This window comes from Columba livia, chromosome 1 (assembly GCF_036013475.1).
Source record: "Columba livia isolate bColLiv1 breed racing homer chromosome 1, bColLiv1.pat.W.v2, whole genome shotgun sequence".
In the NCBI taxonomy this organism is placed as follows: Eukaryota; Metazoa; Chordata; class Aves; order Columbiformes; family Columbidae; genus Columba; species Columba livia.
In genome coordinates this window covers 77001337-77028726 of record NC_088602.1, presented here as the reverse complement: position 1 = coordinate 77028726, position 27390 = coordinate 77001337, and the positions used below count along the sequence as shown (strand labels likewise).

General features: G+C 48.7%; 1 protein-coding gene across 5 annotated transcripts in view; it reads right to left on the bottom strand.

Annotated features, from left to right (window-relative positions):
* LOC102094135 (galactosylgalactosylxylosylprotein 3-beta-glucuronosyltransferase 1) overlaps positions 1–24206 on the bottom strand; it is a 32936-nt gene extending 8730 nt beyond the window's left edge. The window contains exons 1-5 of one of the 5 annotated variants that reach the window (XM_065063240.1): positions 23718–24197; positions 7945–8044; positions 2742–2890; positions 1892–2430; positions 66–362 (exon numbers count right to left, since the gene is read on the bottom strand). In XM_065063240.1, coding sequence (XP_064919312.1) covers positions 66–362; positions 1892–2430; positions 2742–2853 — 948 coding nt within the window. In that variant the 5' untranslated portion in view covers positions 2854–2890; positions 7945–8044; positions 23718–24197. Of the gene's footprint in view, positions 1–65; positions 363–1891; positions 2431–2741; positions 2891–7944; positions 8045–23717 lie in introns of all 5 variants that reach the window. The other 4 variants (XM_065063252.1, XM_065063247.1, XM_065063234.1 and 1 more) reach the window with 4 other exon arrangements.
* Positions 24207–27390: the final 3184 nt, after the last annotated feature.

Here is a 27390-nt window from a genome sequence, read left to right as displayed (position 1 = left end):
AGGCTGCAAAAGGAGCCAGAACCCAGCAAGGAGAATGTATCTTCAAGGTCTCTTGTCCTGCTCACCTTTGTGCAGTTGGCTGCTTTGGGCTCCAGCCCATCCATAGTCACTAGATCCTTCAGCAGGCTGGTTTCCTGGTAGCCTCCTTTGACTCCCTCCAGCTTGAAACTGGCCTGAGGCTTCTCCAAGATCAGCTTGATGCTGATAGCAAACCCAGCCATGTCAATAGCAAAGGGCCGGTTAGGGTCAAAGACGGTTTTCCAGCCCACCACCTTCCCTGCTGGGCTCACTTTTGGGGATTCATATCGCAGTCCCCCAACGAAAGCCACTGGCCAGACTGACACCCTCCTTGTGTATCGCATCTGTGTGACAGAAAGAAACAGTGCTGTGAGGATTGGATATTGTGAAAAATTCTTCCTGGAAAGGGTTGTCGGGTATTGGAACAAGCTGCCCAGGGAAGTGGTAGAGTCACCATCCCTGCAGGGGTTTAAAAGACACATAGATAAGGTTCTTAGGGACATGGTTTAGTGCTACATGTAAGTTATGGTTGGACTTGATGATCCTGAGGGTCTCTTCCAACCCAAATGACTCTGTGATTCAACCCTGCGATGTTTGTCCCACCCCATCAGCGTGCCATCCTCTACTTTCATTGGCACCTGTCCTCCCCCGTTGACTTCCCACACAATGACATAGCTCCAGGCAGCACAAGCTGAGCTTTTGTGCACCTGTGCTGCTGCTTGAAGAGCTACAGCTTGAAAGCCACAGGACTGTTTTAGCACGCTCTTCTCTGAACACCAGGTTCACGCCTTTTCTGTGCCCATGTTCAGTCCCTCAGAAGAAGGAGAACCTTTGCTTTTCCAATCTCATCTGAACTTTTATAATTTTTTGTAGAATTGTATGGTTTTTGTAAATGCCAGACACAACATCTACCAGGCCTCTAGCTCCGTATTATCAACTCTACTCCCTCCAGCTTCACTCTTATGAAAGTAATTTCCCTCCCTGACTGATGCATCTTTGTCCTCATTTATTCCAAATTCTCCCCACCCTTGTTCTTCCATCCATGGTTACTGTCCAAAAGAGCGGGGTTTTATTGAAATTGCCAGAAAGGACCTGGAGAGAAATAAGAAAGGATGAGCTTAACAGAGATCTAAAGAATTCTGAACACTAGAAATGTGTTCTGATGCATAACTCTGTATTTCAATTTGTGTAGCACAGTTTGGTTTAAATTTGTGACAAGGAAGTTTACTGAATAATCATTTTTGCAAGTTTACGATAGACTTGATATCTCACAAAAGCCAAGTTTCCAGCAGAAGTCTGGGCAAGCTTCTGTGATCCCAGGGGCACAGTCCTGTTGTGGTGGCTGAAACTGAGAGTACTGAAGGGCAGCCAAGGAGAAAAAGTGGATTAGAAAGTCAACTTTTCTAACATCTCCTACCCATCACACCACTACAACAGTGCAGATTTATGCTTTGCCAGGAGTTTGTCTTTATTTAAGTCAGATCAGCTCACCCTGAGAAGAATTATAAATTTTGGAGCATGTATCCTCTGGTTCCTGCCAAAAGGGGCTCTAGCTGGTGCAATGTTGTGTGAGAGGCTATTAACTTCTGCAGCCTATGCCATGGCAGGTGGGTTCTTTGCTCTTTCAGCCCTTTAGAGCATGGCTACTGGGTTTGCATAGCTATAGGTTTGCATCTGCCCTATACCCAACTCCCACTGAGCACAAGGCGGGCAAGGAGGGCGCTAGGCAGCCTGCCAGAGCCCTTGTTTCCCAGCTGATGCTAGAAGCCCGCACGGTAGCCCTATCTTATAGGTCTTTGCAAGTGCATCTGGGCTTAAGATGGTTTGCAGCTGTATCCTGCTTTTCTGTCCCATATAATCTTACGTCTCTTACCTCTTCAAAGAGCTCCAGGCTGTAGGTGTTATCATCATCAGCAAAATACACCACCCCTTCTGGTGGTGCCGTGTTGCTGAAGCTGTCCCTCAGCCAGTGCAGCCCCAGGTTCCTCTGTAGTGTCCCCCTTGGGGTATGGGATGGGATCCAGGACAGCCCCAGCTTCAGACTCTTGGGTGTCTCCACATTGAGATGGGTGAAGTTGAGCCCTGCCTTCTCCAGCAGGTTGGATACCAGGTTGGTCCTCCGGGGCGAGTCCTCTACCACCACCCAGTGCAGGTTCTGTACATGTAGGAAGGTGTTGGCCAGACGTGTCAGCTCAGCTTTTTGCACTGGCCGGGTGTAGGTAGGGGTGATGACGAAGATGGTTGGCAGGGTGTCTGACCATGGGGGAGGCCTGGAGTACACATAATTCTGGATGATTCTAGGCGTTGCCCCTATGCTTTGCTGCTGCCGAATGCATGATGGGAGGCCTTCTTCTCTCAGAGCAGAGGTACCATTGAGGAAAGCTTTAGAGGTCACGTTCTCATCTGTCTCTTCTAGGACAAAAGTAAGGAAAGAAGGAAGAAGACAAAGAAAGATGTTAGAGAACTAATCACTGCCGGGCTGTCTCCTCTCCAGAGAATGCTGGGGACACATCTGTTCGGAGTCAGTACTCAGCACATCAGCATACTTGCATGTTTAACATCGTCTTAAGAACAGTTTGTTTGCCTGCTGTAGGGAAACCCTGAGGAGGCCTTTGGGCAAGTTTGTCTTTAACCCATCCCATGAGAGAACATCTCCTACTGAAGGTTCGCACCAGCAATCATCACAGCCACCAGCACACTGGCAGCAGAACTCTTGCACTTACTTCTCAGCAGGCTGAGGTAGCGGGTGGTTGGGTACTGGTGCCACAAGGTTAGGAGAAGAGCCCATGGTAAGGCGATCAGGAGCGTGGTAAGAAGGTTACGTCTCCTCAGCATGCTGCAGAGAGCTTCCAATGCCCAGGCATCTCTCTGTCTTTCAGAGTAGAAAAAAAAAGAGTAAGGCCTCTAAAGTATCAGCCACCACAAACATTAGGACAGTAAGTCTAGAGGCTAAACTAATAGTCTGAGTTTGGCTTGCTTGGAGGGTGGCATGATCAATGTTGGGCCCTGAACCAGCAGGGCATTTGTCTAAGTTTCACAGAATCACAGACTCACAGAATGGTTGGGGTTGGAAGGGACCTCTCTGGGCAGCCTATTTCAGTGCTAAGCTTACAAGGAGCCCCATTAATGTTGCAAGTCTGAACCACCGTTCAGCTGCCCTGGCTAATTCATGTACTATTAAATAGAAGCTTTTATCTATTTATGTTGCTATAAAGATTCTCCTGCTTCCCCATGATGATCCCGCTGTTCTTGACCTGGGGTCATTCATATTGCTGATTCTGAAGCCAGACAGGATGGTTACTTTCCTCTCTCTGGGGCTGGTATTCATTCCTGAGCTTTGTGATGACCATTTAATTTGCTTCTTTTGTAGAACGTTTTAAAACTCTGTGCAAGATTTGTGTTCCTGCATATGCAAGTGGACAAAACAGAAAATGTCAGAGCTTCTCGAGATAGCCAGCATCTCTTTCACTCCTGCAGTTTTAATTCATCCTCCTTATGCAGATGCATTAAGGCAATCAGTGATGCATGCTATCACCTACTAAGTTTTCCACAAAATCCCTACCTCAGTCATTTCACAGTGCTGGTGATGCCTGCTGAAAGTTTAATTATTCCACATCCCTATCTACTCCCAGCTAGCAGTGTTTGGCCACTGCAGCATTTCGGTTAAATCTCTGACTTCGGAATACTTCAATTTCTTTCTTAGTGTTTCTATAATGTATATGGTCATGAGATCTCAGGAATCACAACATTTATCATTTGTTTTTGAAACTCATTCTATAAGGTGAGAAGAACTAAAAGGAAATAAAGAGAAATAAAGGACAAAAGTATCGGGAACAAGCAACAACAGGGGGTGGCTTCTTTACAGATGTTCCAAGCTACAGTAGTCCTGTGCTTGATTTTTCACAATTGTTGAGCACTTTCAGCTCCCACTAGTTAATACGATTAATGGGCAGTCAGTCTGTCTGGAAATCAGATTCTTGGCTTCTCAAGGTAGCCGTGACAGCAACAAAGTATCCAACATTAATGATCAGTTCTCAAAAATACAGACTCAAGCATTTTGATGTCTATTGCAACCATTCATGCAGGGACATAACTCAGCCCTGTGTATAGTCATGGTGTGATGAGATCCCACTCTTGGGCCACCTGTTTGAAAAACCCTTAATAACCCATGTGCGGTAGCTCACGTGAGCATGAGATCCCAGAGATGACTTCTGGAAGTTCAACATCACATGAGCCAGCCTAGTGCACGTTCTGCCTTCTGTATGGCTCTGGCACACTGTCAGGAACACTTTCCTCCAACTTCTAGCTTCTGCTTTGGTCCCTCTCTGGGTATGAAATCTCCCAATACTGTTATTACACACCAGCAACAAAAGCAGTGCTCCAGAAAGTGCTCCAGAAAGAGGGATCCACTTCTGCTGCTGAACAGTACAGAGCAAAGTTACTTGGCACCATCTGAGGACTTTCTGCTATCACTCCAAGCAGGCTGCCTCATGTTGGACAGCTGGATTTTATTCCCCCTCTCTCTCCTGGTAACATCTGTAATCTCTTTCCTCTGGGATTACCTTTCTGATGTCAAATAGTTCTCCCAGTGGACTTCCTTGCTACCACAGCGATGCTCACTAGGAGGCTAAAGGAAGCATAAAACTTTTATAAGCCTCCTGCAGAGAGATTTATGTTGGGAAACCACAGTCACAGCCCCTGGGAACTGAAAATCTGCTGAGTGGCACAGCCTCACAAGGCCCTCTAGCTCTCGCAGGCTGAGGGCAATTTGAGGGAAGACGGCAATGGTATTACACAGGTGCAAAGGAAGGAAAAGAAGTTTGAATTGGTTTGGTCTAAATTCCTGCTCTGCCAGGGATTTCCTGGAGGTACTGAAGGCCATTCTTCTGTAACCAAAGCTCTCAAAGAGATGCAGGAGCATTGAGTGCAAAGAAAATTCCCTTCCCAGGACGTGGGCCCAGCAGCTCCTGATCTGTCCAAAGGGGAAGAAGGATTGCCTTGCCTCAGCCTTAGAGAATCATGTGAGAATAAGCATCATGGCTGGTCTGGAAGGAATCAGAGGATGCTATTCTAAATTAATCCTCTGGGACCTTCCTGGGACCCATCTTTGATTTTTTTATCTGACGTTTTACCTTGGTCTCTTGACAAAATAAGGATTATGTGATTGCAGGGCTCATCAGTGCCCCACTGCCAATAACTATCAAACCCATTTCAGCCAAATCTGACAGAAGATTAGCACATCTCAGCAAGTCTTCTGGCAGGCAAGTAAATACTTACAAACCCTATCAGGGAAATTGCCGCAACATGTGCACATTCCTTGTTAGACATCAATGGTACTACACTGGAGTAATCCTTCTAGGCAATCTATCTCCACTGCTCCCCGAGCTAACCATTTGTTGTGATAATCTCTAGTTGTGGTTTAACCTGAGCTAGCAATACACCCACGATAGCTGCTCACTCACTGCCCCTCCATCTCTCCCCAAATGGTGGAGAGAATCAAAAGGGAAGGGACTGTGTATAAACACAGTTTAATAAAATAACAAAACACTAATACGCTACTAGTAAATATACATATATTAAAGAATACAAAATAAGAGATACTCAATGCAGTTCCTCACGAACTCCATCCACACTGAGCAGTCAGTCCCAGGAAGCAGCACCTGGTCCTGAACAGCTGATCCCAAAGAGAGAAAAAAGGAAAAAAGGCAGAAAGGCCCAGAGGTGTCTGCAAAATGGCAAAAGGCTGAACTAAACATGCCAAAAAGAACTCCCCCAGCTCTGACAAAAAGAGTGAAGAAGAACACAAAAGAGAGCAAGCAGAAGATCTTGACTCTCCTTAAACATAAAGCACGACACCAATGGGATGGAACGCTCTTATTGGTCAGTCCGGATGTCAGTCAAGCTCTGCCCCATCCAGGCCCCCCTTCCTTGCTGCCTCACACCTGTGGGCAGAGCACTCAGAGCGTCCTTGGCTCTCAGACCAGAGCAATTACAAACATTAACTCTGTCTTGAGGTATTCTCTCTTGTTCTCAAACTAAGTCCAAATAATGACAGTGTTAGCAGCAAAGATGCTGGTTCTGCATAATTTTGTTGCTTTCTGATGTCTGGGTCCAGGGCAGGTACAATAATCTCCTTCAAGCTTTAGTGCTGAAGGCATAGGTGTTTGGTAAGCTACAGATCTAGGCTGGACACAGGGCAGGGTACTCTTACACCAGGGGATAGTTTCCCTCCTTCCCTTACCGGCATAGCAGCACAGAGCAAAGCTTCCCATCACTCAAGGCCATGAGAACAGACAGAGACACCAAAGAAACCCACGGAGGGCTCTGCACTGTCTCATAACAGCGCCAGACATGTAGGTCCACCCAGGTCCTGGCTCAGGGTCATCACAACTCCTTGCTTCCTCTAGTATGCTTGCAATTACAAATGTCCCTGAACTAGAGTCAGGCAGTCAGTGGCTTTTCCCTTTAATAAAAGGCCTTAATTATACAGGCACAGCTTCTATGCAGAGGGCCTGCCCCTCCTGCAAACTCAAGTTGCTTCTGGAGGGAAGGAGAGGAGGAGGTGGCGGTGGCAGCTGTGTTACCAAGAGAGCACAGAGGAGAGTGGATCAGAGCTGGAAGAGCTTTAACAAATTCCCTTTCTAGTTTTTTCTCCTCCTCCTCACAGGCAGCCCTGTTCATGCTTCCCAAACACTGCAAACAAGCAGAGGTGCTGCCTGTGTGTGCAACTCCCCTGTTGCTCCTTGCTCATGTATTTCTACACGCACCTTCTTTCTGTTGCTTCACCAAAGCATGCAATGCTGAAGAAGTTAAACCCTGCATATAGCACCAGGTTACTTGTGAAGCTCACAGACGAGCTAACTTCAACCCGGTTTTCAGAAAATCTGTCTTGAAATACCTTATTTTCTTTTTAAAACCTTACCTTCTCCCCCCCCCACTGCCATGCCATGCATCCATCATGCTTGTGTTCTTCCCTGTTCCTTTACATCTTTCACCTGCCTCTTCTCAGTCCTTAAGAGTCTCTCTTCTTCCCTGTTTGCAGGAATAGAGGAATCCCCTGGCCTACTAATCATTTTAGCCTTCATCTCCTCTCCTTGCCCACACAAAGGCCCTTTGCATTTTCTTAATGTCCACCCTGCCTGGAATATTTCCCACAAAGTGGTCCATTAAAGCATCAGCCCATCCTCTAGAACATACAGAATCAAAACCCAGTCACATGTCAATGCCTCTGGGTAGTCTGCTGATGGCCCCAGCGGGGCTTACCGAGGTTTACTGCACATATTTTTACCTACTTTTTATAATTAAAAACAAAGTCCCCTAAGTGGCTCAGATTAATTGCATGCCTGGCTGGCAAGCATTACTGTGTGTATTCTTGGCACAACCAGCTACCTTCCTTCTGCCTTTAAACCCATTCAGAGTAGATCCTATTAAATGAGATTCAAGATCAGAAGAAAATTTTGTGATCATCTAAACCCACCTCCAGCGATCATCCCGTAATTCCTGGTTTTAAGCTGTAGAGGGCAGGGACTGTCTCTTAATGTGCTTGTACAGTCCTGCACTGATCCCAGCAGGAGCCTTTGGATGCGACTGCAATACAAATATTATTGATTGTACTCTCTTGCTGGCTCTTTTCCTCCCTTGCTATTTCCCCTGTCCTCCCTATTCCTCTTTCTCTTCCCTTTTATTTTTTTTCCTAGTGTCTCCTGCAGCCCCTGTTTGTGTTACACACCCTTAACAACATTATCTGGATCTTTGATGGATGCCTTCAATATGCTGCCTGTAGCCTTCCTGAGCTGTTTTCCAATTACACATCCCTCTTCTTAATTTCATCCATCAATCTTCTGTTCTCCATGAAAAAATAAACGAACACACACACACATACAGAGCACAAATCTGAGTATGATAGGGACAAAACGTTTCTCATACTACTCTCGATTCATGCCGCTTTGTCAGACTTCTCAACTCCTGGCATACAACAGCATCCAGTCTCCGTTTAAACTCGTGTGCTGATGCAGGGGCCATTAATCTGAAAGGATTCAGGAGAAAAGAATGAGACAAGCACATAGTGGGAAGAGCCCAGTCCCAGCCTGGATGCCTCAGACTGATGCTAAAGAGAAGCAAGATCAGGCTGAGGCTCAGAGCATCACGTGTGACTGATCCCTTCATCTGCTGTTGACTAATAACCAACAGAGAGTAAAATGTGCTACAGGCAGGGCAGCTCAGGTGTTGGGAGCGCGATAAGGATTCCCCGACTGGAAAACCTAGGCAGCCTTACTGTTCAGATGCAACTTCAAGAAGTCATATATGTGACTTTCTTGAGTTGTGGAGTAGTTTGAAAGGACACGTGTGTGTGAATGGTAGAGAAACGTGAAAGCTAGGGATAGGTCCAGCTGACAGGCATTTATAAAGCTGACATGTGATTTCAGGTGCCTGCAATTTTCCTATAGCCCTGTTGAAAAGCTGTTCAATTTATGTCCTCTTTGATAACTCTGAAATGGTTAGCATCACGCAGACTTTGGTAGTTCTGTTCTGAGGTTTCATTTCTGCTCTCCACTCACCTGATTCAGCACAAGAATCACAACTTTTGAAAAGTTTGCTCGGCAGGCAAGATGATTTTACAGCTTCTGGTTCAGGGCAGCCAGCCTGTCTGAGCCAGGCTTACAAGACCCTCAATGCTGGACCAGCCCCAGGACTGTATGTCTGCAGTCTGAGACACAGACTCTAAAGATCATTATCTTCCCAGAGGGACAAATTTCAGAGTTCAAACTGTCCCCTGGGAACTTTTCTAGGCAAGCACCCAAAGCAAACTAGCCTCAGCTATAACGGAGTCAAAAGTTTCAAGAAACACCCTCTAATCTTGATTTGTACCATGTTCACAAGCCTACTGTTCTGTGCATACCCTGGGAGGAGAAAGGCATGGAGAGGGGGAGGAGAGAGGGATGTGAGGAACAGAACTGGAGCAGAGCTGCTGGCAGGTTCAGATGACTCTTAATTTCACGCACCGAAATTGTCAGCAGGGATTTTGCTTTGTTTTGCTTGCATTTTGCTGCCTCTCTCCGTCAGCCCCCAGCCACCTTGAGGAAGTCCATGCAGATTTCATGAGTTCCCTAACTCCCAGTGTGGGAGATGTGATGCTGAAGGCAGAGCAGGGAGCTTTCAATTATTGATGAGAGCGACCTCTCTTTAAACAAGAAATGCATAATTCATGGCAGCGCTGGTATTTGTGGTGATCAGCAATGGCTCTGTCTCTGCTTTGCTGAAATCCACAGGAAACTGCTGTCCTCTCTCCCCGCCATTCCCTTGGGCCCATCGGAGCCTTCAGCTGAAACTTCAATACTGTTTAAAATTGAGACAAGCCTCGATGCTGCAGTGCTTTCCCTCACCGGGCAGTCTCCTCCCTGTTTGAGATGTGCACAATAAAGTGGGAGGATGGATTCAAGGAACCAACAGAAGTGGGTGGAATGGGTTATTGCTCTGGGATAAGCAGGGGTGATTACTGTGCAAACACAGCCACAACAGGACATTTCTCAGCAGCGGGACTCCTCTGACCCTAAGACAGGTCTGCAGACATGGTGTCAATGTCGGACAGAAAGGACAGGCTAGATCTAAAGGACAGCACCTGAGGGCTCATATCCAGCTCTATTTCTTGTGGGGGTGGGAAACAGAAGGCGAAAAGAGAGATTTGGTTTTCTGCTCAATAAATAGCAATTTCTACCTTAAACTCTGCTGGAACCAGGTGGCTTAAAAACAAAGCAAAAAAAAAAAAGAAGGAAGAGTGGGGTTTTTTTTCTAGGAAGGTAAATTTTAACAGTGGAATAGGGAAGGAAAAGGCTCTTTTATAACTCTCACTGGGATCTTGACTTCCCAGTAGCACAGGCAATGTAGGCCACTATAGTCCTGTCTGAAGGTGGAAGGCCGCTCTTCCGCTGGGGGTTTTAATCTTCCCTCTGCTGCAGATCTTGTGAATGACTCCAGGCAAGCGATGCCTGCCATCTGAATGAGGTGAGCACTTCCCTACCACTCCTGGGGATAGAGTGTGAGGCAAAATTAACTAAGCCCCCTGAAGAGATAAAAAGCAGAGAGCTACAAATAATAAAACAATAAGGGGAAGGATGGCCAGGTTCTTCCCCAGGGCAGGAAAAGCAGAGCTACCAGCAGCTGTGGGGTTTCAAGGCTCAGCCCCATCTCCGCTCTATCACTCAGTGCACGGGCTCCTGTGGGGACAACTTCCCCGGGAAGTGAGTCACTCATAGCAAAACAGCCACCCTTCCCAAGCCCCCACGCTTCTTCCTCAGATGCAAAGAAAGCCTTCATCCTCTCCCTGGCAGCTCCGATCCCTTCGCCATATGGGACTGTAATTACTTCAGCCCAGAAACCATGCTTGTCCTTGGGGAATGCGCCGTGCACCCTCCACATCCCGATCCTTCCAGTGCCTGCGTGAATCCAAGTCAAGCATCTTTCTCCAACCTTGGTCTGTAAACAGCTCAGCACAGTGCCTTTCTCCAGAGCATCCTGATCCCACATATGTGGCTTGTGTCTGAGCAGCATGGAGTGGGGGAGGGTGATACTTTACACAGGGCTTTGTTCCCAAGCTCATTAAAAAAAAAAAAAGGCAAAAAAAACCCCAACAGAAAACAAAAAAGAAGTGAAGCTAATTAAATCTGCTGGCTGGATCCCACGGGAGCCAATACTTTTGAGACGGCGCGTGGCTCAGCCTGCTGTCCCCAGGAAGATCAAGGGTATCCAGGCGCTATCTGGGCTATCAGCAGGAAGGAAGATAACCCAGTTCAGATATAGACTAGACCTTGAACTTGGCTGCAAAGCCCAGCTGTGCAGAGAGCCTTCCAGAGCCTGCAAAAGGAGGTCTAAACCAGACTATTTTTAATCAGCCTGGCCCCACATGTCCTTCATGGTCGACCCATACGACCTGTCACTGCCTTCTTGTCCCCCTGAGCTTTGGCAAGCGTGGACTCTGCCCCGACCGTATTTCCCTGTGCTGCAGAACAGGGGTGCCAGAAATACCCAGAGAAAGATTGGCAGCTCGGGCCCAGACAGAAGCAGGAGGTACCAGATGTCTCCTGGGAAAGTCAGCTCTCTCCTGTGAGACCTTGCTGCTTGGAGTGATCCTTTCTTGAAAGGGAAGTCGGGAGCTTATTCAAATGTCAACTTCTCTCCCCTGCTGCCAAGCTCTGGCAGAACTGAGGTCCTTTTTAGGCACTGATGACTATTACAGAATAATCGTTCCAAATGTATCAGCGTGAATCAGCCCAATATCTGCATTATCCAAAAAAAAAAAAAAAAAAAATCTTTTTTCCAAGGAGGCAAAATAATTCTAAGGAAGCAGAAACAATACTGGATTGTTTGAAAGTATCTGTACATTTCAACCAGAGCTTTTCCTAGTGAGTTAACAGCTGATTCCTCTCCAGCAGGAGTGGGAGCTGTCATTTTAAAGGTTTCTTACAAAAGCAGAAAGGAAAAACCCATAGTATTTGCTTCCAGAACATTTTCAAAGACGGAGAGGAATTACTTTTTCAGAGAAAAGGCATTAGGCATTATTTGATGGATAATTACATTTCACAGGTGCTTGTTTGGGGGAAAAACATTTCACGTTGATCACAAGCTCCTTGTAAAGATATGGGGCACAAAGGCCAATGCTGTTTCTCTGGTAGCAGCCAGGATGCAGAGATGCGCTTTGATCTTAGATATGTGTCAATATGACATCAAATGCATACCTCCAGAGGAACATACTATCACTAATGCACACTCTTGATTGATTTAGACAGCTTGTTTTCCTCCTGTTTTCAAAGGCAGTGTTAAAATGCTCTTCCCTGCTGGACTTCCCAGTTACTCCTAGGGAGGGCAAAAGAATCTGAAGGAGAAGCTGCTCTGGCTGAAGTCACACTGAAAATGAGTGGAACAGCAATTATGCCATTTAAAACACAGATGCAGCTAAAGATGTCTACTGTCTTCCCAAAACCTGTGGATATACTGCCATTTTAATGGTTACATGTGTGTGCTGGCACGCTGGAGAACCGGAGTCCAGACCCCTTACTGCACAGAAACAACTGTGGGCAGAGGATGCGTGCTGAATTGTGTGATCAGGAAAACATCATGCAAACAGCAAATTTGAGCAGAATGTTTTTGTGGGTGGCTGCTCCAGAGATTAACACAGAATGGACTCTGGCCAGCACTGATGAGTTGCCACCACATCAGGCAGGAGTTGGTTAAGTGAGAAGTGGAAAGAGGAGAAACACCACTTTGGCCTCCTTGATGGACATTTTTGCTGTTGCAGCTCTCTGAGCTGTGTGAAACGTGCTTGATCTGTAACTAGCTGAGATGGTCCAAAATGCTAATTCTGATCTCTTCCTCCAAATAAATCATCAGCACTCATTAGATTTGCCACTTGCTGTGCAGCATCCAAGTGTCATGCAGACACTTTTCAAAACAAATGGAGAATGGAGAAATAAAGTGGTACCTAGAGAATTGTCTTTTGCAGTAGATATACGTTATGGTCCGCTGCTTGATTTGTACCTTGAATGCCACATCTGATCTGTATAGCTTTGGCTTGATTAAAAGAAACACCAGAATGACAATTAGAGAGTCAGAAAACAACAGTCTTTGTTCTCCTGCCGTATGCATATGAAATGGAAAGGGAGGAAGGGAGTGACAGAAAGAAGGGGCAGGAAGGTGATGGCCAGTGTCCTGCTGAGGCCATCCTGCTGTCCTTCTCTGTCCTAACAGGGAAGCTGTTGACTCCAGACCATGAGCAGGCCACATCCAAATCCCAAGGCATCTGAGATCAAGAGATCCATATGTGATTCCCACCTTCCAGGAACGCCAGGGGAGCAGTCAGGACAACAGTCAAAATATCTAACTTAGGCACTTACATCATGACAGAAAGAAGGTTTTATTTGTAGAAAAAGCATGCAGTGGATGCATTTGGGTGAATTGATAGAGCTGATGTGTAGCAAATGCCAAATGCCCCTTTCTGACAAGAAATCCAGTCTTACCAGAAACAAACAAACAAAAAAGTGTAAGCTTTGGTTACTATTTTTCCAGGTCTCGCACTGTTAAAATGGAAGAGGGTTGCCTGTTGGGAAGGCAAGGAAGGCTGTGAGGGAATTGAGGGCAGATGAGCTCACAGCACAAGAAACAAACTCCACTCTCTTCTAGAGTGCACAGGGCTTGCCACAGGGATTGGTTGTATAGGGACTGCACTCTGCTGTGCTCCTTAACTGAAAACGAAAGTGACCTGAGCTGAAAGTGGTCTTCGCATGTGGTGCCTATAAACATTCTCTTGGGAGGGAGGTCAGCCTATGCTGTATTGTATTAATGGGCTTCTCTATGAATTTGCATGCTTCAGCTGCTCAAGACCTGCATGTAGTAAGGGGTTGATGCTACTATCCAAGCTGGTAAATTGTCTGCTCTGTCTGTCCCTTGAGCATGGAGTGTGATCTTCGCACAAATACCAGCAAGAAAATACTGTGAGGTGCATCTTCCCAGCTCTTACATCTCTGCACTTGGGGCTGCTGGAGAGTGCTTGCTGTCCTTCCTACCTCCCTTCCACATGGATGGGATGCCAGTTGGCCTTGGGCAGAGTAACTGAGGAACACATACTTCTGGTTGGAGGGAGGGATGAACTAGGCTTTCTTCTGAACCCTTCTCTGCTCTTTTGAGAGCCCTTTGAGCTCCCTTCAAACACAGATCAGGCTGGCCTGAAACATCAGGGCAGATGAAAAGCAGTCTCGTGTTCAAATAAGAAATGGGCTGCTGCTGTAAATCTCAGAGGTGGATCTGGATCTCTTCTGATTCTGGGGAGCCATCTGGCTCTCTCCTTGTGTTGGGGGCAGGAAAGCACCCTCTGGTTATCAAAAAGCTTTCTGAGCACTGGGGCAATGTGTAGTCTCTCCACAGACACCAATACTGGTAAAAGTGGCAGCTGCCGAAATAGAGACTGGATATCTAGATCACAAATGCCTTAAAACAGAAGTCAAAATTGCCCTTGCTGGACAATAAGCTCCTGCCCCTGAAGCACACTTCTGGTTGCTTTTCAGAGTCTTTGTCCTTAACAAGATTCTGTATATTATGTGACTGGTGAACAGTATTTTCTCTCTTTCTGCAGTAGTCTCCTTTTTCAACTTATTAACTCTCTCCCAGCAGAAGGATGCTGGGTGCTGCCCAAGCTGGGTTAATCTCAGATTATGTTACTAAGGTTGATCCTACCCTTTTCTTTCCCAAACCCCTGCAAGCATGCACACATCCTACCCCTCCAGCTTGTGCCTGGCATGCCAGTCTTCTATCAATGGTTATCTTGTGTGTCCTCAGTGTGACAGACACCTTGGTGTTTCTGAGCTACAGCAGGATGAGGCCAAAAGCAGTACTCTGTGAGGGTATTTGTAGAGGTCAACAAGCCAGGTGAGGAATTCCCAGCTTCTCACATGCACATGTGAACTACTTCCATCCCTTACCAGCTCTGCAAAAATACCCCCAAAGGGCCAGTGACAGTTCCTAGGCAGGGGAGACATCCCAAAACTTCTTGGGAAGGAAGAAGGAAGAAATTGGCTTCCTGGTTCTGCTGCTGTAATTAATTTCTAGGCCATTTGTGTTTGTCCTGACGCTCAGGTCAGGACCCATGTTGAGCTTAGGAGAGAAAGACCTAGCATCAGATTTTATCTATCTGGTAAGTTCAACGCAGAAGGGAGTGCAAAAGAGCGGAAATAATGACTATAGACTATTTTGCACCAGTGTTTAACAGCTACAGGACTTGGCTTGACTTCCAGGGAGACACAATTCAAGTGTGGCTTGGATTGCTGGATGGGTTGCATCAAATAGAGCGAGGCCAGCAGGTTGAGGGAGCCGATTCTGCCCCTCTGCTCTGCTTTGGTGAGACCCCACCTGGAGATCTGTGTCCAGCTCTGGAGCCCTCAGTACAGGAAAGACATGGACCTGTTGGAGAGGGACCAGAGGAGGCTACAAAGAGGGCTGGAACACCTCACCTATGAGGGCAGGCTGAGAGAGCTGGGGTTACTCAGTCTGGAGAAGGCTTTAGGGATACCTTATTGTGGCATTTCAGTAATTTAAATGTGCCTGTAAGAAGGATAGGGACAGACTTTTATAGCAGAGCCTGTTGAAATAGGACAAGGGGTAATGGTTTTAAACTAAAGGAGGGGAGATTCAGGCTGTACCTGAGGAAGAAATTTTGTGCAATGAGGGTGGTAAAACACAGGCACAGTTTGCCCAGAGAGGTGGGAGATGCCCCATCCCTGGAAACACTCCAGGCCAGGCCGGTCAGGGCTCTGAGCAACCTGATCTGGTTGAAGATGTCCCTGCTCATTGCAGGGGGTTGGGCTAGATGAGCTTGGAAGGTCCCTTCCAATCCAGACTATTCTATGATTCTATGAACAAAACTTGCTGAAGGCAGCTTATCTACTGCTGAATGGGAGCAGGTATTGACAGGAGAGCCATGGGGGTCCTCTGCAGCACCTGCAGAAGAGGCTGTTAGGTGGGATGAAGTGTGCAGAGTTTGTCTAATGTGACTGGGAGTGCAAGCAGAAAGATTGATCATGGTACATGAACGGTACTGGATTTGTTCTCAAGCGGGTGACAAGAAATGGAAGTACCATGCGCAAAGGCTCTTGGAGGTGCTAGGAGCAATTTTTAATTATTTTTTCTCAGACAATCCTTTGGAGCAAACTATATTCACCCACAAAATTCTTCTTAGCTTAGAGGTCAGCAGTGATGCCTGGATCTTAGTGAAGTGCTTAGCAGTGTCCTGTGCCTTCCCTTGTAATGGAGCTGTCGATGCATATCAAGTAACAAGAGATTTGTTGCATTTTCATTAATGCTCCAAGAGTCATGTTCTAACATGGAAGTCAGAAACATCACTTCTGCTCTAAAGAAAGCTCCTGTTATCATTTGATAACATGCTGCTGAGTGCTGTAGGTTTGAGGAAAACAGGAAACAGCATGAGTGTTGCTAACCAGAATGAGAAATACATTGGGATTACTGGAGGAGCTATCGAGAAGCCTGTGGGCTGCTACAGTGCAATAGGTGCTGGTATCTAAGGGTGGAGTGGAGATGTCTGCAGCGCAGAGGGCTGGACTGGAGAGGACATCTGAAATATCTAGTTGTTGACAAAACAGAAGCGGCAAGAGGTTGTTTGGAGTAGGATAGAGGAGGTAGTTTCAATGGGAAAAAAATAATAAGTGGGGTAGATCAAAAATGCTGGCCAGGTTGAGATTTCCCACTTGATAGCACTTGCCAAAATGCAAATAATTTCTCCTTCCTAAGATCTGCCAGGGGACCCCTCAGCTATGTGGAGTCAGCGGTTAAGGCCCCTACCTCGGCAGAGGTGGGGGGCTGGCATGCATATCTGAGGGAAGAAAGAAACGTGCTGTGGACCTTGGAGCAGAAGGATTTGTCAGCTCGCCTTGGACTGCCCTGCCCAGCCCGAGATCCAGCTCAGCCAAGCTCATGTCTGACTTCAGCAGATGCTGCCTGTGGGCTTTGTAGAGGTGCACAGGGATAATCAGGATTTGCTTTCTGTTTGCTTGCTAATTTGAGCCCCTGCTGTGAGATCTGAATGTTTCTGAGGATTCTATATTAGCTTTAATGATTAAAAAATTATTTCAATGCTTAGTGAAGAAGATGCATGATCTCTCACTGAAGCCGCTTAGCAACAGGACTCATTAAGACATGTATTAGTACAGAAAGATACCCTTGCCCCAGCGTCCTCTTGGAATGACTATCCACTCATCTAAACAAGATAAAGGTCTTTGCCAGCCTCCTTTGAGGCCAGAGGTTAAAGCATTCAACTGTGAAACAAGATTTCTTGGTTCTTTTTCTGGCTTCAACAATGTGTAAGTGTGTGGATCTGGGCAAATCATTTCACCTGCTTCAGTGCCTCAGTTCCCCCACAGGTAAGATGAGCACAATAATGTATAAGCACTTGGGCAAATGACTTTCAAGTGCCTAAGCTCATTAGGAAAAACAAACAAATCCCAACAAAAAACAAAACCAAAGTCCCCCAACAACAACAACAAAAAACCCCAAACAACAACAACAAAAAACAACCAAAAAACCCAAACCCTTGCAATGAGTTAAAAGTGTCTCAGCCCCTTGACAGTAGCTTTTACAAACCACATGGTTTGCATTGCCCTCCTGAAACCCAACATACTGTTAGCTAATTACAGGAGAGGAATAAAAGGATCGCCTGGCCCCTTACCATCTGATGGTAGCCAAGTACAGATGTTAAAAACTTGTTATTTGGATCAAAAGAATTAATTTTAGGCAAAGCCTGGCAAAGTATTTCTGGTTACCCTTGAAGGAGAAAGAGGGCCATTCCTGGGGCAGGAACTAATTTTGCTCGAAGGAACACTCTTAAATAGCATGTCTGAGAGGAGAACAGTAATACTTGGTGTTTTATTATCCCCAGAGTCGCTCATTGAACCATTCAGGCAGTACCATTTCCCTTATGGGGGGAAACTGAGGCAGGGAAGAATTGGGCAAAAAAAGCACCATTTTGGACCACAATATAAGAGCTGAGGAGTTCCCGGCTCCTGGGCTTGCAGAAGGGACATTTAACTTCATATACGAATGCACAAGCCTTGGGTGGAACTTAATGTAGTGTGGGGGTGAGAGAAGCACAGACGAAAAGTTTAGGGAATAAAAATGGGTGTAGGTGAAATATTAAGGTGTGACTGAAAGTGATTCCTGAGGGAAGGAAAGGGACAGGAGAAGAGATGAGGTTAAAGGGAAATGGGAGAAAAGAGGAGCAGGAATGAACAAGGCCAAGGGAGCAGGAGACCAAGTGGGACATCAAGCAGGAAGCACAATCAGAGCATTTGAAGAGATTGCCTATTTTGCTTCTCCTTTTTTTTTATGTGTGTGATCTTGCCTTGAAATTGCAGGAATGTGGCAGCACAGCACTGGCGTTCTGATTTATTAATTCCATCCCATCCCACCAGCCCATAAAACAAAAGCATCTGTGTTTGCTCAAGAGGAGCACATGAAGGGCCTCATTCATGTCAGAGGTGGAGAGGGAAGCTGGCAGATACAGGAAAGGCATCGGCGCCTCCTTCCTTTTCACCTTTGTGTGGATCTGGGCTGGGGGAAGGGCCGCAGGAGGGAAGGATCCAGGGGATGGGATATCGGGAGGGAGAAAGCTAAGATCAACCCAGCGGTCCGTGCAGGAGAAAGCGGAGAGAAGAGCCAGTGAACACACTATGCTGGACCACCCCCAGTGAGGAAGACACTCCAACACTGCAGAGGGGACAAAATCCCTTGCTGTCACCTGGGCTCACCCAGCACTGGCCTCGGAGGTGCCACTTCGCAGTTTTGCCCTGATGAACGGCACTCCTATTGCTGTAGTCACAGACAGGGCTTTCAGGGAGCCCAGCACTGTTGCATGACCTGTAGCTATGGACATAACCATAATAATAAATTTAATCTGCCAGCTGTAGGAGAAATATGCCCTTACAGCTGGGTTTTTTAGCATGCTTTCAGAATGAGGAAGGCTCAGGGCGAGGTGAATATTAACTGCCCTATTTTAATGACTGGGACATGAAGGGGGAGAGGAGCTAGCAACTTCTACTCCTGCCAGGCAAGGATCAGACTCTGCTGTTTCTAGAAAGAGGTACTGGGAGATTTCTGTTGGACACAGAGGACCTTGCTAAAACCACATCTCTACCCCTGCCCTTAAAGACGGTGTCTCCAGGAGCCAGGCTGCCCTGCAACGCTGCATGGGGAGCATCACCTCAGGGGAAGCAAGGTCTGCAAGCTAATGCTGCCTGCCTGCTCCCTGGCTTTTCTTCCCAGTTCTCCCACACAAGGACTGCCGAGGAGCAATCCTGCTTTGCTAGCAAAATGCAGTTCTCATGTGCCCTGTACTCCCACACACAAACCCACCGTGAACTTACAGAATGAGACAACGTTGCTGCTCTAAAATCTTTTATCCAGAGCTGATATTGTCTGACTGCTAACCCCGTTCAGCTCCACATAATCTCAGAACTTGCTTGGCTAGAGTCTGGCTGTACTGGGAATAAACGCCCTTGCTCTCTTTGCCAAGAGGTAACATCCAAAGAATAGGTCAATACCATTTTCTTTTGTAGTGCAGCATTTTCATAAACCAGCACCACACAAAGCTGCCAGGGTGCTGGCAGTCTATAAAATCAAGAGCACAGGCAGGGGAAGTATTAGCCTAAACAACACTGGAACAGCTCAAATCTCATCAGAACTTAACCTGAACCTGCTCCAGCTGACAAAAACACAAACCTGTGAGAGTTAAGCGTCAGCACACAGACTGGAAAACACATATTTTTTGCTCCTGCATGGAAATGAAAATATGCCCCAGTGATCTTCACTCAAGCATGTCTGTCTTCTTTTGTCCTCTGTCTCTTACATTGATCAATGTTGTGGCTTTCGGAAGGTACAAGAAATCCTATGCTAGACAATTGTGAGAGGTTGAAGCCTGAAGATTTAGATCTATTTCAAATGGACTGTCCTGTCCAGTGATGAATGATCTACTATCCATCAAAATGTCTCCTCTTTTCCCGAATCCTACACTCAGCACTAGCAGCATCTTGTAGCAGCGCGTTTCACATGTCACTATGCACAGCATGGGAAAATGCTTACTTTTATCATCATCAAGTTGCTACCTTTCACCTTTTCCTGAATGCAATCCAGTTAATCTGCTAAAAGACATCTAGAGAAGCATTTGTTCTCCCTGTTCTACATTGTTGATCGCTTTGTTTTTCACCCCAATGTCCTTCCTCATTTGTCTCCCCGAGCTAACTATCCCCGTCTTAACAAATCTCTCTATGTGCATCAGGCAGTTGTGGGATTACCTGCTCAGAGGAAGGATGAACAGCAAGCAAAACCTAAAGGTCCCTGTACTGGGGCTGCAGATCCCAGCTCTGTGTCACAGCCCTGGGAAGCTGTGTCTCCTGAGGAAACTTAGCTCACATTTTATAAATTTGAGGAATTCGCAAAGTGCAATGTTTTTATCTCAGGGGGAAGAATCTCAGACAGCCCCCCACACCGCACAGCAGAGGAAGCCAACAAGGCAGTTGATTGAACACTTGGGAGCACTAGCAAAGTAGATAAATTCAAGCTCTTAAGAAAGACCTTCGGGAGCACTCATGTCACATGAGAGTGAGACAGAAGAGACTTCAAGCTCTTAATTATGAGCCTGCACATCTTGAAACAGCATGAAAGGAAGAAGGACCGAGTTTTTATAAGTGTGCTGACCATGGGTGGGGTTGCTGTTTGCAGGCATACACCGACCTGGAGGAATTGGTAGGGTCTGACCAGTGTTCCTTTTGAAGGACAGGCTTCAGACAGTCACGGCCAAGAGGAGGGTGACCGACAGCCACAAGTCTCATCCACACACTGTATTTATTAGTCTTCTTGGTAGGTTTTAAATCGCAGTCCTGTTAGGATGAGCTGCTTCCCAGCAAGTGCTTCTCAGAGATGCAGGGGCCTTGCCTGGGAGACAGACGATCTGGGGCTGTCTCAGCTCTGATGCTGACATCCTGACAAACAGCTCTGTATGTGGGCAGGGAGTGCTCTTAATCACGTATGCGGAGTACTTTGAGATCTCAGGATGGGAAAGCAGTGCGGACAAGCATAATGCTTATTATTCGACAGAAAAGCCAGGAGCAAAAAGGGCAGAGCAATTCTAGACTTCTCCAGGGCCCTGCAGGTGTAAGACCCAGCTTCCAGTCTGGCTTATTGCTACCTTTTTAGGCTTCTTCTTTTATTAGGAACAATTAAATACAAGGAGGAAGGGGACAGATATCATCTTTCCTGTGTACATCCTGCAGAATAATTGCAGAGCTTTCCCGGAGCAATTTTGCATGCTCAGTAAAGGGCATCTTTGGAGCCTATCAAATATCTCATCCCTCGTAGGCATATATATGAAGGTTTGCAGCATACATCAGGAGATCTCTTTGTTGCTCCCAAATATTGGGAATAAGAAAGACAACTGGGAGTGCTGAAGAGAAGGAAGAAGAGGCCTTTGAAGAAGCCCCATGAGGTGGATAGGGTTGCGGGGTGGCTCCTCACGGCTGGGACAGCAACATTGCCGCCCAAGGCATCAGTGGGAAGCTGGGGGTGACTGTGCTGCAGCATCAGCACCCCGAGGGAGCATGGCAGCAGTGGCTAGAGCCGTGAAGGCACTGAGAAACATGCGGTGTGCAGGTGATTACTGTGGTGAAGAGGGGTGTAAAGCCATCCAAGGATATGGCTGGAGTGAATCAGCTCCAGGCCCCTGCCAGCAAGCCGCCTGCTAGGTACGACTTTGCTCTCAGACCTTAAGGACATCTCCTGGCCTGCTGCTGAAGCAGAGAAAAGTTACCTGCCAAAAAGCACCTCTACGGATGCTTCGCAGGCAAGAAGAAAGGATGCTGGGTACGCAGGAGACACAGTTTGAGCTGTCCACCTCGGACACTCTGCAGGGAAGATGCCATCGGAGGACACAAGCACTAGTCACAAAGACATTCCCAAAACATGGCAAGAATGTGAATTTAAGGGCTGTGGAAGTATATTCTTTCTTGCATACATTTAGCTGCTCTATAGCTCTGTACAGCTCCCTAGGCAACAGTCTTCCCAAATGACACCGTAACAAAGCCAAAAAGTGCCGGAGCCTTGCTCATTAAAAATCCTTGCCATGGGAGCAAGTGTCCTCAGCCCAATTGCTTTACTTTCTATCCTGTGGCTGCTAAGTGCCTTGCAAGTCAGGCTGGGGCCTTCCATTGTAAAGGTGGCTGCATCTCAGCTGTGCTCTGTGTCAGCAGGTTGAATCACTTTGGTATTGCAAGGTTGCATAAATGGTTTATCAATTATTGTAATTATTACTACACTGAAAATGTCAAAGAAGCCAAAAGCTTTAATTTGATCTCATCCGATTCCTGAAATACCCGATACTACACATTAGCTGCTCAGTGAATCTACATTAACTGTCCCGTGGAGCCTTAATTCAGTGCAGACTGAAGTGCCCTGAAACTGATATTGAAGTCGCTCCCAGGAGAGAAGGAGGGGAGGAATCACAGCCACCAGGTTCCTGACACAGTGTGTGCTTGGTCGCCGGCACTCACATAGGGTCTGTGTCCCAGGCGTGCCCACAAACAGATAACTTCCAGGAAATTATGGAGCAGGCACTGACCAAAAGTGATTCCAGCCTCTGCTTCCTGCTTCAAGGCACAGAGAGAGGGGGACTGGCAACACGCATAGCTGCAAACAGATGTGACACAGGCTGTCACATGCAGTTTTGCCAGTGCCCCCCTACTGCCCTGTAACCCTCTCTATTATTACCTGAGACTGACCTCCCATAATGTCCTACCAAGATATCTCATTTGAGAGTAGCGATGGCCTCCCTTCTGCAAGTATCAGCCTGTCCTGCTGTCTCTGTGCACCTGTCTCCCAACTTGCTATCTGCCTCCCATTCCTAGCCCTATCTGAGGCTGTCTGGCAGTCCAGGGATGTAAGGCATGAAAGTCACCACCCATTTTTCCCTTTTGCACCAGACGAGATTTGAGCCTGAGCAGAGGTGGGTGATCAGACTTATGTGTGAAGTCGCTGTACCCTGCTGTACTCTCCACATACATGCTTTGCACGAGGAGGCCTCCTCTGGGTCCAAGAAAGGAGCCGAAAACACCTGCAGAGGCTGTGTCGTTCATGCTCCCCCACTTCTTTCTGCCCTGCACAGGCTTCGAGTTGCCAGATGGGTATTTATTGTTTGTCATTATTGCTCTGCTGTGGTGATGCTTGGTGCTGCCCTGCTGATCCGAACACCCCTTTGCCCAAGTGCACACAGAAATAGTGCCTTGGCAGATTTGCCTGAGGAGTTACTGAGGAACCAGCTACTTCCCTCCAGATTTGCAGCACCTGGGTTTTTTCTCCCTCCCATGCATCAGCTGCTGAGTCTGCCTGTCCTATCCCCTGGCCCTGGGGTGGATGGACGGGTGGCAGCAGCAGAGGAGGGTGAGAAAAAGAACTTTCGAACTCCGCCACACAGGACCATCCACCCCAAACTCTGCTCCAGAAAACCAGCAAGTGCATCCCTTGACAGACACCCATGTGCCAGGCAGGGGTGAAAAGGGGCAGAGACCTTCCCCAGCCCTCCTGCTCTTGCCCTGTTCCAGTTCACCTCTTACCAGAGAGCCCCCAGCTCCTCCTCACGGGGATACCTGCTCAGGGTCGGACCCCACCTGGGCTCTGTGTAGCCACGCACAAATGCCATCGCCTGCCTGTCCTTCGGCTTCCCCGGTATCTGTCACGGAGAGGCGCAATAAAACCTATCGGGGGGCAGCGGAGTGCCCGGCACCCGCGTTTGGGTAACCTGGTTGGAGATCCCCTCCGGCGCTGACTCGGCGGCTGCTGCAGCCACGAGTGGATAGCCCCCGGTACTGGGGGCATCACCCCACAGCTGGAAAATTCCAGTCTGGCAGCGGCATGTTGCTTCTCTGGAAGGTGCTCGGGTCGGGGGAAGAGAGGCATGCAAAGACAGGCACTCCCCACGAAGCGGGAACCGGTTCGGACGCTGGGCACGGGTGAAGTTTGGGGACCCGGCTGCTGGTCCCGGGGCAGCGTACCCCTCCCAGCGCCAAGCGCTGGGCACCCGGGGAACCGCAAGGTCACCCCTGTATCCCTGGCGCTCCCTCCACTCCCAAAACCCCGGTGCCCGGGGGCCTCCTGCTTACCTGGCGAGATGCGCCGGTCACGGCGGAGATGCCGGGGCGCCGAGAGCGGGGCGGCACCGCGCCGGGGGCTGCCGGGGGAGCATCTCCCGCCGCCGGGCGGAGGTGTGTCCTCCCCGCCGGCCCTGCTGCCGCCGCGGTACCGGGACCGGCCCGTCGGCGCTGCCGGTGGATGGCGGCGACCGCTTTCAGACGGCGCCGACGATGCGGCTACGCGCGCCGCGGAGCCGATTTAAGGCCACCCTGTGCCGGGGGTGGGGGGAGCGCCAGGGCCGCCCGCAGCCGGCTGCTGCGCGCCGCGCATCCCGCGGGGCCACCTTAAGCGGGGCAGGGGCGACAGCGGAGCCGGCAAGAGGGGAAGGAGCAGCGAGAAGGCGACCCGAGCCGGGCCCGGGGGGGAAGGCGAGCGGGGCCGGGCACCGCCGCAGCGCTGACCCCGCCGCCCGGAGCGCCGCGCCCGGGAGCGTCGCGCCGCCCAACGCGGGGTCGCGGTCGGCGGCGGGGAAGGGACAGGGAGCGGGGCCCTTTCCCTAGAAGGGGAAAGTTTCCCTCCCCCGGGGCCGGCCGGTGCTTTCCCCGCTGAAGGCAAGGGAGCGGGATTGTTTTGTCTCTCCAGGGAGACTCGTTTTGCTACTGGCAGGGTGCTGGACTGGTTTCTCGGTCACTGATGAAGCTCTGGCTGCTCCGAAGAGGGGCTGCCTGCCATCGCTACAGACTCTCAGGGTGGACTAAGAATGAGGCAACCTACGGGGCACAGCCCAAATCTGGGGGCCACAATGGTTCTGGGTTTTGTTGTCCCACTTGCTACTTGATGGCTAACATCGCTAATGTGTGCCTCAGTTTCCCTTCTAGCTCTGAACTAAGCAAGGAGTGTTAGCACAACTGCTTCCCATTGCAGTCACCACTGGGTGATTTCTTGCACGGGCCACATAAGCAGCCATAGCCAACGTTTTGTCTGGCAGCCTCTGTCTAGGAGCAGGTTTTGCGTGAGCAGAAGACGGGCCTGCTGTGGTTTTTCCCTGCCTGCCTCCAATGTGAGCTCTGTCTCACAGCTGCAAAGTCACCATACTGCTTCAAGGTGTGTGCATGAAGCAGCTCTTCAGCCTCTCAGTCAGCTCTCTGGGGCTGAATGCACAGAGAGCAGAAGAAAAAGTGAGGACTATCATACGTCAACCCTGCTCTGGAAGTCTTATTTCCAGTCTCCTCCTCCTTGCACAGGGCAGGACAGCACATCTGTTCCCCACTTAATTTCCTGAGGGTTATGACTGTCGCATCCCAGGACTTTCTCCTGAAGAGGTTGCCCCAGCTTTCAGCAAACCACGAGGCACAGAATGTGTAGAACAGTCCCAGGTTCAGGTGAGGACTTGTTGATCAAGTTTGGCTTCAAATAACAAAGCTCCTGCTGTGGGATGCATAAAGCAGGGCAAAAGGTTTTGAGATACTTGGCTGGAAAGTGCTCCTGGAGAAGAACAAGAGAAGCCTGTCTCCTCAGGTTAGCTGGCAGGTCTCAGCCACATTTCTGGAGCAGACATTGCTGAAAACACCTCGGAAAGAAAGACATCAAGTGACATTTTACAGCCCAAATGACATTTACAAAGTGCAACACAGAGGTGAACCCGACACAGGCAAAGCAGCAGGTGTGTGTGTGCCTGTGCCTTTGCTCACCTGCTTCTCCCCTTGCCAAAATGACGCTCTGAGCCAGATGTGTTCAGCCACCGGCAGGACCTGCTGCCACGCTCACCGCTACCATGCTCACAGCTGTGCAAACCCACTGGCTTTGTTCTCACACAGCTCCATAGGCCAGGATGGGGCACGAGATCACCTCTCTTCTTCACCAAGTGTGTTGAGGGCTGGCATTATCCAGCCATGGTACCCCAGGCTGCCCTCACTGGGAGAAAGCCATCCATTTATGCATGCATCTATCCATCTATCCATCCATCCACCCACCCTCCCAACCATCCAGCTGTCCTCAGTGTTGGAGACATAAAGTTCCCAGGTTGTACAGTTGTCCCAGGAGAGTCCTGTGTGCTGAGGGCTTAAAGCCAGCATGTGGGTGTCAGGAAATGGTGAGATGTTTCCCTGCAGATGGCTCAGCAGAAGCCTAAATTAATCCTGCACTACTGGCATAAGCATTAGCCTGCTCCAAGAATTAGCTAGCTGGGGTACTCTGGCTCTGCAGCACCTTGATTTTAGGCAAACCTGCACCAAAGAAATTGATTGCATCCCCCTGCAAGTCACCGAGTCTCTCAGCATCCTGATGGGACAGGACAGAGAGTTTATCCTCCTTCTGTGGCTGGAGAAGAGACTTGCGGAGGAGATAACTGACATTGTTAGCCACAGACATCTTGTGCAGTCAGCGACTTGGAGATAAGTCTTGGGTGAACACCCTAACCTCAGGACATCTCTAGGAAAGGTTTCTTCAGAAGGTCTTTGACTTCTGGGGGTGTCTCGTAAGTTTAAATCTCAAACCACTCAGGCTTTGCTTACTCATGCTCCAGGCTCTCCCTTTTCATGTCCACAAGCTTTGACACAACTGTTTCACGGCTGTGCACAGAGGCACAGTTTCGGCAGTGCATCCCATGGCTGGACTGGAGGGGCTGAGGGTCAGCGCTTCAGGAATGTGCTCCTCCCACCTGGTCAGAGCCAGCTCTTGGCAAAAGCTGCACACTTTTAAACTAGGACTCAGGTCTGAGGAAGGTGGGTCTGTGCAGTGCTATTTCTCTTGGCTAGAACAGCCAGAGTAAATTTATTGGAGGGGACAGTGGGTTATGCACTGTGCCATAACCTTCCCTGTCCCTCCTGAAAGTACTGCCTGGGGCAGTCTGTTTTCCCAGCCACATGGCAGTGGAGTTGCTGCACCGATAAGTCCTTCCTCCTCTCACTGCCACCACATCTGTGTCCAGCCCAGACAAATGCAGCAGTCTGCACTCCAGTGCTCTGGGTGGCAGCTCTCCACAAGTATGCTATGCTATCCTAGGCCATCTGCCCCTCTCTCTGCCCACACTTCATCCACTGGAAGTGCAGCATGATGTGAGAATCATCATCTTGATGTCTCTACAAAGCTAAGCTCCTTCCCAAGCAGTAAGTGCTTTGAGATCCTGGAAGAGATGCTGCTGTGGAAAGTAGCTTACTGCTGCGATCTGTTCACAACTTATCCCTGCAATTTGCTTTTCCTTCTTCTTCACTGCCATGCCCTAAGGGGGCTTGATGCTGTGTCAGCCTTGAGGCAGACCCACAGACCACATCCGTGCTGTAAGTCATAGGGGAGGAAACACTGTGGAAAACATTTACTGACTCGTGCTGCAAAGGAGTGAGCTGTGCCTCAGTGCTGTGAACCTCTGGAGGTCTTACTCCATCTGGGCTGAGTGGCTGCAGCTGCTTCCCGCTCTTCTGGCTCACCCCTCCTGCTACTGCTTCTAAGAGCAATGCATGGTGCTGTGAATATCCGAGGCAGCTTATAGGGCTGTGGGAGTGAGTTCATGCTTCCCACTCTCCCTTTTGCTGGGGGATTTGGCTACAGGGCAGCAGGGACCTTGACAGTGTCCTCTGCTGTAGGCAGGTGTGTGACACTGTGCTGTGAGTACCTATCTGTTAGTGGCTGTGCTGAGAACTTGCCTCTTCATTGCACCCAAGGCAGGGGAGAAGCAAGCAGAGATGTTGCTGGTTCTGCTGTTGT